Genomic DNA, 9,173 nt, shown 5'->3' on the forward strand with positions numbered 1-9,173 from the left:
GGTGGTATGAGGATTCCAGGAAGGAGCCAGTGCAGCGGTGCTCAGCAGCGTTCCTGTGCCTTGGGGGTTACCCCTCACTCCTTCAGAGGAGGGTGTTTTCTCCCCACTTCCGGAAGAGATGTTGGAGACAGAACCCAGTGGTGGGCAGGATCCTCTAATAACCTGACTAAAGCTGGGCATGGTGATGGACACCTGTAATTCCAGCAATCTGGGAGGCTGATGCAAGAGGATCATAAGTTTGAACCCAGCCTGGACAGCTTTGTGACTTAGCAAGACCCTGTGACACACACGCACTCACGCACGCACGCACGCACATGCGCACACAAAGAAGGCTGATAATGTAGCTCAGTACAAAGGCCAGGGGTTCAATCCCCAGTACCACCAAAACAAAGAAAGACTTAGGCTGGATTCTCTTGTTTTTTAAGACCACATCCCACCCCGGGTCACCGCAGATGGATGAGAACACACTGACATGCCCCATGAAACATGGTGTGTGTGCTCCATGCAACAGAGTTGATCTACAACCGAACAGTGCAGAAATCTTCTTGTTATGGGCCGGGGAGATGGCTCAGTGGAATAAGCACTTGCCTGGCAAGCGCAAGGGCCTGAGTTCAATCCCCAGTTCCACAAAAAAGGAAAAATCTTGTTTTATAGACTTCTCATTAAATGGTTTTGCATTCCAATTTTGCAGTTTTCATGTACTATTTTGGAGCTCATGTTTTTCTTTCTTCCCCTTGTGGTTCTTTTCAGGTCACTGAGGAGCTTATGTGCCCAGGTGCTGTTTCTGTCATGCTCAGCGGAGAAAAGTGGGCCTTGCTTTTCTTGTTGTAGTAATTTTTCCTTCTCCATTCCTGGAGGACCCCTAGAGGGAAATTCTGGCCCTATGTGAGGTTTGTTTTCATACTTCTAGGCTTGGGAGCTGGGACCCTCCCTCTGGTCTCACACAGCATGGGGACATCAAGCAGACAGATGTGGCCACTCCTTCAGATATGGCACCTTTATTCCACACAGACTTCCCACTCCAGTCGTGAGGCTCAGAGGGCTGGAAGGAGATTTCCAAGAGGCTCCCCAGACCAACGAGAGTGGGCATGTGGAGGGAGGAGGTGTTGGTGCTAAGATACAGAGCAGAGATGGCCAAAGTGGTTCAGTAGCTCCTCATGATCATCTGGATCCAGTCCACGTATTTGCACACAAAGGTGTAGACCCCCGGGATCCCTTTTTGTCCACAAGGTTCCACAGACCCCCAGGACACCAGACCTTGAAGGACTCCCCCACACACCAGTGGGCCCCCAGAGTCTCCCTGGAAGACCAAAGGAAAAGGAGAATTGCATAAACAAGGGAAAAGTCCCGTTCCTGCCCCCTCTTTGTCAAACCTAGGCCTCAAGGACAATGGCTGCAAGTCTGATCTTGGAAGTAATGATTGCAGCACAAGCTTCCTTCTCAAGAGCCAATGGCAGTGGCCAGCCAATAGAAGAGAACCTACATCCCTAGGGACCAATCCCGGCGAAGGAGGGCAGCACTCCTTCTTCTGCAAAGGGAAGCAGCTTCTGTCAGGCAAGGGCTGAAGCTCTGACCAGTGCAAGCAGAGAGCGCGATCAACTTTGACCAGTCCCAGGATTGGAGGGCCAGACTCCACAAGGGTTCCCTTGAGGACAGTGTCTGGGGATCTGGCCAACAGAGGAAGAGCACACATCACCAGTGACCAATCCCAGGGGAGGAGGGCGGGATTCCATACGGACATAGGGTTCTCTTAAGGACAGTAGTTATGGCCCTAGCCGGTAGAAGAGACCAGCTTCTTCTTTGAGGGACCCAACAGTCTACCGGCTTTTCCTGTTCCTGTCCCCAAATCTCTCACTCTTCACCTGGGATGGTATGCAAAAGACTTAGTGCCCCAGAAGCAGGGGGGCTCCTGCCTGAGCTCCAGGTCTGGGCAGCTCTTTATCCTCCTCCATCCACTGTCCTTCATCCCTGTCTCTTCCCTTCTGTTCTTTGGGCTTGCTTACCCTCCTTTCCTCCTCTGTCCCTTTTCTGTCTCCACCCTTCTGTCCTGGGTCCTTTCACCCATCCGTCTCTCCCCCAACCCTTACTCTGAGCCTCCCTTTTTTGCCCCATTTCTCTCCTCCCCCCCCCACATCCCCGTTCCCATCCCCGTCCCCGTCCCCTGTCCCTGCTCATCTTCCCTCAGCCCCCTTCCTGCTTCTGGCCTCCTCCTTCCCTTCCATCCCTCACTTCCTATCTGGGTGACAGGGCCTCAGACACACTCACCTGGCAGGCATCCTTCCCGGCAACACCACCCGCACACACCATGTTGTCTGTGATTCTCCCAGGGAATACAGCTTGACAGGCGTCGGTGGAGACAATGGAGAGGTTGAGGCACTGGAGTCGGTCTGGGAATGGATCTGGGGACAGAAGATGGGTGCTGCAGGCTCGGTCAGAGCTCCCTGCCTTGAGGCCGCACCCTTCTTCCCAAGGAAACCCCATCTAAGTCTGTCCTTGGCCCTCAGCATCCTACACTATGATCCTAAAACCCCTGACTCTCAGGTGTACCCTTCAGTTTCATAGGGACCCTTGGCCCCTGATCATTGGCCCAGTTCCCTTGACCTACTCTGGATCCTAAACCGTCATTTCCTGTGTCCCAACTCCAAAGTGTTTTCTGTTCATCATTTATTCGACCCCCAGACTCCATGAACCCAGACCTCTGGGCCCTACACCCCAGACTGTCTGACCTCCTATCTCAGATGTGTGATCAAATCCCAGCTTTTACTTCAGATTCTAACCAGTTTATACAATCTGCATTCCACGACCCAAGCTCAGGTGACCTCTAGCACCTGAACCTGTGACCTAGATCTTATTTATTTATTTATTTATTTATTTATTTATCTTTATGTATTTACTACGGGGTCTATAAGGTCTCATTACACAGATCAGACTCATAATGATCCTCCTGTTTTCAGCCTCCCAAGTGCTGGGATTATAGGCTTGTGCCACCATGCCCTGTCTTAATCGCCTCTCAGAGCACCCCGGGGGTGGGGCTGGCACTGCACTCTGGGAATTGAACCCCCGTCCCTGTGCCTGCCTAAGCAGGTGCTTTAGTCCACTGAGCTATCTGGCTGGCCCCTAGGTCCTATTTATATGTGACTTTTGCTCCAGTCTGACGGCCCTGACTTCACCCTGACCTGTACTTTGTTTTATTTTTCCCTCAACCTCTACTTTGACTCAGAACACACACCCTTACACTCCTTGCCCACTGTGGACTCTCCCCAAGCCACAGTCCTGTGGTTCCCACCCTGCACCCTGTTGCCATCTATCCTCTAGCCCTCACGGCTGGACACTTCTCCTTCAGCCCCTGCCTCTCCCTGCACCCTGATCCCTTACCCCATGGTCGGTTGGTGGTGCCCCAGCCTGACATGTGGCAGTTGGTGCCAGCGACTGCGCAGGTGCTGGGCAGGGGCAGCGGCTGGACACTGCGGGTCAGGCGGGCAGGCGTTCGCAGCCTCAGGAGCCGCAGGTCATGCTCGTGGTTCTGCAGAGCTCCCTGGTAGCCGGGGTGGGTCACGGAGAGGCCGCTGCGCCGGATCTGCTCCGTCCAGTCCAGCCTGCTGAGGCTGTGCTCCCCCAGCCGCACCCAGTACCTGCTGGGGGCAGCGGCTGAGCGGGTGGCAGGGGCCGTCCTGGGTCCCTCTGCTGCAGCTTCTCTGCGGCCCTGTGCCTTGGTGTCCACCCCCTCTCGACCACGCCCTCTCTGTGGGGCTCTCTTCCGGTGCTGGGTCTTTGTCCCTTGCCCTTTCTGTTTGATCGGCACTCTCCATGACAGGCCTCTTTTTAAGGCTCATAGACAGTGAGGCCCAGGTGGTTGGGACTTGCCTGGCACAGAGCAAGTGCAGTTGGTGCTGCTGACCGAGCAGCAAGGAGGAAATGGTCTCCCGGTCCTGCTGTGGCTCCCGTCTCCTTGCCTCCCTGCCCCTTTATGTCAGCTCTCTCTTTGCATAAACAATCCTAGAGTGTCAGACCTAGAAAGTGGCCAAGAGAATGGCAGCTATGGTTCCTGACTGTGTCCAGACTGGGCCAGGGAATGGTTGGGGCTGGTGACAGACGCCACATGGGAAAGGAAGGGCGCACAAGGAAATGCGATGCATAGGCAGCTCGCTCTCAGGGAACTCCCAGATCCTCCTCCCACCCAAGCCCACACTTGAGGAAGTTCGAGTCCTGGGCTAACCTCAGACTGCCTTGTTGCAGGCCTGGCTTCCCATACCTCCGCACCCTCACCCTGATGCTTGCCCACCACCTGCTTTGCCCCCGCCCTGCTCTTACCTGCTGCTGCAGTGGGCTGCAGTGAGCACCCACCGACGATCAATGAGGACCCCCCCACAGCGCAGGCTAGTGCCCTCGAACAGCCCCACCTGCCAGGGCTGTGAGTTAGGGTCGCACTCAATGCCACCAAAGACCTTCTCTTTGTCTGCCCAGCTGAGACCTGGCATGGGATGCAGGCCAGAGATGAGGTCAGACAGCAGGAGAGATTGTGGGGTGGAGAGAGGAGGAGGGATATGGAGATGGGGTGAGTGGGAGCCAGAGCAAGCACCAGAGAAAGAGAGAACACCAGAGTGGCCGAAAGAGAAAGGGAGAAGAGATCCCTAGGGAGAGAGTGCAGAGACACTGATGGGGGCAGAAGTACGGTGAGCCAGGGTACAGACAGGCAGTTCAGCAGCACACAGCCCCTGGGGATGAGGCAGGCAGAGAGACCCCTCTCCCATCCCTAGGACCGGGCTGAGCTCAGAGCTGGGAAGGTGGAGGCCTCCAGTGGGTGGTGCCAGGGACCCAGCCCTGGTCCTTGCCTGCCACTGTCCACAAAACTCACCAAGAGCACACAGGAATGAAAAGACACCAAGCCTCATGGCGGCCACCTCTTGGATCTGAGGGAGAGGCAGGAAATCTCAGAGATCAGCCCCCCAGCCCCACCTCTGCCCCGTGTTCCTCTCTCCCAAGGACTCATCCTCTTCTGTCTGTCCCCCGCATGCCAACGTCTGCCCCTACTCACCTTGCGTCTGCCTGCCAAGTCCTCTGTGTGTCGTGGGCTCAGCCTGTCTGCTTCAGCATTCACTCTGTCCACCTACCTACCAGCCACTGTGCCAGCCAGCCCTCCCACTGTCCACCTGGCACCTCTGCCACCTGACATAACGCCCCACCTGTCCCCTTTCCTCCTGTCTGCCTGCCCCAGCCCCTAGGCTGGCAAGGCTTTTAGCTCTTGTTGTGTCAGCCCATCTAATTTCCGGGTTGAGAGAAGGGGACAAGCATGGGGGTGGGGTTTGCTCTGGTCCCACAGGAGCTCTTTGAGCTTCACAGCTAAAGGAGCAGGGAGGATGAGCCAGGGTGGGAAGTCACAGCCACACTCCCAGTTCCCTCCTTTGTGGCCAGCTTGCATCCCTGGGATGGTGACTCAGGGTGACTGTGGAGCTGGGTCCTAATCTCCACTCCAGCAAGGGTGAGCAGAGAGGGTGGGACCACCCTGGCCAGCCAGCTGGGAACAGGGAGGAGCAGGAGGAAGCAGAGCTGCAGGAGTTAGGCGAGGTGCACCTGCACAGAGAACAGGAAGCCCCAGGAAGAGGAAGGGAGAGACTGTGACTTGGTGCAGAGGAAGGGGCAGGGAGAGTTCCCCGGTGGGGTTTCCTGGGAGCCTGATGCTGAGTTTTTACATGCACAGCTAACTCTGCTCATCCTGGAAGGCCACCTACATGCATGCACTCATGTACACACCAGTCTAAAGAGGATCCACCTAATGCCATGGACGCTTTTCTTTGCACAAGCTCTTCCATTGCCTAAATACAACCCACAGAGGGAAACAAGGGACATAGGGAAATAGAAGTGGCAATGCTGGCAAGAGGAAAACCAGGAGCGAAAAGGTGGGAGAGAGACGGAAGAGGACTCAGGAAGGCAGATGGGAGAAAGGAATTCAGACCTGGTAAAATGGGGCAACTAGGACGGGGACATCACCCCCGGCCAGTTTTCATCTTTCACTTTCTGGTTGTGCCTTCAGTCTGTCTGTGTCCCCATCTGCTTTGGCATTTTACTAAATAATTTTCAAGAATTCAACTGAGGGGGGCCTGGCCCTAGATCAGTTCTTTAAGTGGCTACTTCCACAAAGCTGTCAGGCTCAGGTGGCTGTGGTTCGATCCCCACAACTCAAGCCAGCCAAACCTGCCCTGAAGGCATTCGGAGCAAAAAAAAAAAAAAAATCCTTCTGCCTTTAAGGGCTAAGGAGATGGTTCAGCAGAATAAGCACCTGCCTGGCAAATGCAAGGGCCTGAGTTCAATCCCCAGTTCTGGAGGAAAAAAAAAAAAGTCTTAAAAAAAACGAGCTGTGGGGAACTCAGGTCAATAATTTCTGACATTGCCAGTTAAACAGAAGACCCAATGCTATGAAGGGCTACTGGACTCTTTTAGAATATTTTGCTGAGTGTACACACCTATAATATTCAAATAACGGAACTTAACAACAAAAAGGGGATACAGTTGAATGTCCATTTTGTATCTGTGTATTCAAAGTGGTTAGGATAGATATATAGTTACATTCTCTTAATGGATAGAATGATTTGTTCTAATGGTGTTTGTAAATAGGATCTCAAGTCCGCATCTTGTACAGCAATTAACCACTAAGAAGAATGTATGCAGTGTGTTAGTTATTGAAACTGTCCTAGCGATTTGATTTGAAACTGTCTCATTGCTATCTGTTTATCAATAAAATTATGAAAAAAAAAACTGAGGCAAGGGCCTCATACTGTGTGTGCCAAGGCTCTTGGATTGAACTCAGCGCTTTCACGCTGAGCTACATCCTCAGCCCTTTTAGTTTAGTTTTTTTATTTTGAGACGACTGACTCACTGAGTTGCCAAGGCTGGGCTCAAACATGAGGTCCTCCTGCCTCAGCCTCCCAGAAGGCTGAGATTCCGGACGTGTGCCACCTTCTCCAGCCGGCCATCCCCTTGGGGCAAGCTTACGGTGGGCATATGTGTACCCTAATGGGTGCAGTGGCTGCATCTCCTCAGACCGGGTGTAGGTCATCGGTATGCCTACCGCAGCGCTGCATGGGCAGCCGGATCTCACATGTGCTGCTGGTGAAGACTGACAGTGCAGTGCCGTGTCAGGCTCAGGGCGCGGTGCTCCAGAGCCTGGAGCTGAGGCCCACTGAGAACAGCCGTGTGTCGCTTCACCTTAGGGATATGGCTGCTGGAAGCATTGTGAGTTGATTTTGTCCCTGCACACACACCTCAGAGTGTGCTTAGACAAACCTTCACAAGCAGGTAGATCACTCCTAGGGGCCCGGCTGATGAAGCCTTGGGCCACATGTGCCCACACTCTGAACGTAAAGGTGAGAAGTCCTGAACCAGAAGTCCTCTGATTTTTATTTTTTCAGAACCAGGGATTGAACTCAGGCCCTTGCACTTGCCAGGCAAGCGCTTATGCTACTGAGCTATCTCTCCCGACCCTCATGGTCTGATGTTCCCTGCTGCCTCTCTCCTTCCTGCCTCTTTCCTGAGGCAGCTCACAGGCACTAGAGCTCCTGTTCCCTAAAGCGCTGGCCCTTTCCCAAGGAGCACTAAGCTACATCCCCAGACCATTTTACTTTCTTCTTTGGAGGCAAGGCTCAGTAGGTTTCCCAGGCTGCCCTTGAACCTGCAGTCCTCCTGCCTCCACCTCCTGTGTAGCTGGACTCACAGGCATGTGCCCCGTGCCCAGCAAGGATTTCATCTCAGAAGCCATGTGGGTCACATAATACTGTATTCTGTGCATTTATTATACTTTTCTCTCACCATAGGAGGCATTGTAGGAGGTGCTGGCTGCTCACACTGAAATGGGTAAGGAAAGGGAATTATGCTGTTCCACCCCTATACCTGCAGATTTCCTGTGATGGTGGGCTGGAGCTGCCCAGTGCAGTGACATCGGGCACATGATGCCCTTTAAAGAAGGCTGGCTGCAGCTGTGGTGGCCACAACCAGCACAGCATGAAACACACCAGCAGCTGTGTGCCGGGGCTACCCTAACCCACCACGTGGCACTATCTGTGCCCCTGGGGATTAGGGGTGTACCAGACCGGGATGATAAATGGAGAAGCAGCAGGGAGGTCACCCGTCTCCTGAGAAGGAGTCGAGTAGGCTTTGGCCCTCCAAGGCTGTTTTTATTCATATTGAACCATATATCAGGTCTTCCAGGGGTGGTTGGGAAGTCAGTGGCACCAGCGCCAGAGCAAGTGCAAAGATGTGGTGCAGTTTTCATGTGCTTTCATGTCAATGGGGTGGTGTGCCCACATCACCAGGGGAAGCTGGGGATATGGGCACTGCGGGGGATTTAGGTAGAACAGTGGTCCTGGTTCTGATTTTTGCCTACTGCTGTGTGTTCGTTCATTCTCTGAAGAGTGTGGGGAACATTTCATCTGGATTTAGTAGGAAATCCCAGTAGAAGCAGAACTTGAGCCTCACTGTTGCTTAAGGTTGTTATTACTCAAGATTGGACATAAAGTTAATTCGGAAATAGTCAGTAGATAGTCTTGAAAGTGTGTGTGTGTGTGTGTGTGTGTGTGTGTGTGTGTGTCTAGGGATTGAACCCAAGGCCTTTCGCCCTGAGTTACATCCTGAGCCTTTTAAAATTTCTTTTGAGACAGAGACTTAGTTGGCCAGGCAAGGTTTGAATTTGTGATCCTCCTACCTCGGTTTTCCAGAGTGCTGAGGTCACAGATGGGCACCCCTGTACCAGGCTCCACCTTGAACTTTTTGTGTGTGGTATCAGAGACTGAACCTAGGGCCTTTACCCGGAGTGGCAGCCTCAGCCATTTTTTAATTTGAGACAAATCACTACTTGGCTTGAGCTTAGCCCAATCTCGTCATCCTGTCTCAGCCTCCCAGTGTTCTGCATTCACAGGTAGGCTCACCACGACTGGTTTGTTCTATAAAGTCTTCTAGAAAAGTTTGAATTTTCAGTTAGGCTACACTGTGGACCTGTTTTATGACTCTCTCTCTCTCTCTCTCTCTCTCTGGCAGAACCAGGGATTGAACTCAGGCCCTTGCACTTGCCAGGGTGCCAGGGAAGCGCTTATTCCACTGAGCCATCTCCCTGGACCCCTGGGGCTTCCCTCCCCCCACATATCCAGTTTTTTTACTCTCTTTTTTTTTTTTTTTTTTTTTTT

At 53.1% G+C, this 9,173-nt stretch overlaps 1 protein-coding gene across 1 annotated transcript in view; it reads right to left on the bottom strand.

Moving 5' to 3' along the window:
- Window positions 1–1,072: 1,072 nt before the first annotated feature.
- Window positions 1,073–9,173, bottom strand: part of Klk12 (kallikrein related peptidase 12) — a 19,706-nt gene continuing 11,605 nt past the window's right edge. Inside the window, exons 3-7 of the mRNA XM_023704896.1 lie at window positions 4,856–4,910; window positions 4,312–4,471; window positions 3,376–3,632; window positions 2,266–2,399; window positions 1,073–1,300 (exon numbers count right to left, since the gene is read on the bottom strand). Of these exons, the coding sequence (XP_023560664.1) occupies window positions 1,145–1,300; window positions 2,266–2,399; window positions 3,376–3,632; window positions 4,312–4,471; window positions 4,856–4,910 (762 nt within the window). The 3' untranslated portion in view covers window positions 1,073–1,144. The remainder of the gene's footprint in view (window positions 1,301–2,265; window positions 2,400–3,375; window positions 3,633–4,311; window positions 4,472–4,855; window positions 4,911–9,173) is intronic.

The sequence above is a fragment of the Octodon degus genome, unplaced genomic scaffold (assembly GCF_000260255.1).
Source record: "Octodon degus isolate 3935 unplaced genomic scaffold, OctDeg1.0 scaffold00206, whole genome shotgun sequence".
In the NCBI taxonomy this organism is placed as follows: domain Eukaryota; kingdom Metazoa; phylum Chordata; class Mammalia; order Rodentia; family Octodontidae; genus Octodon; species Octodon degus.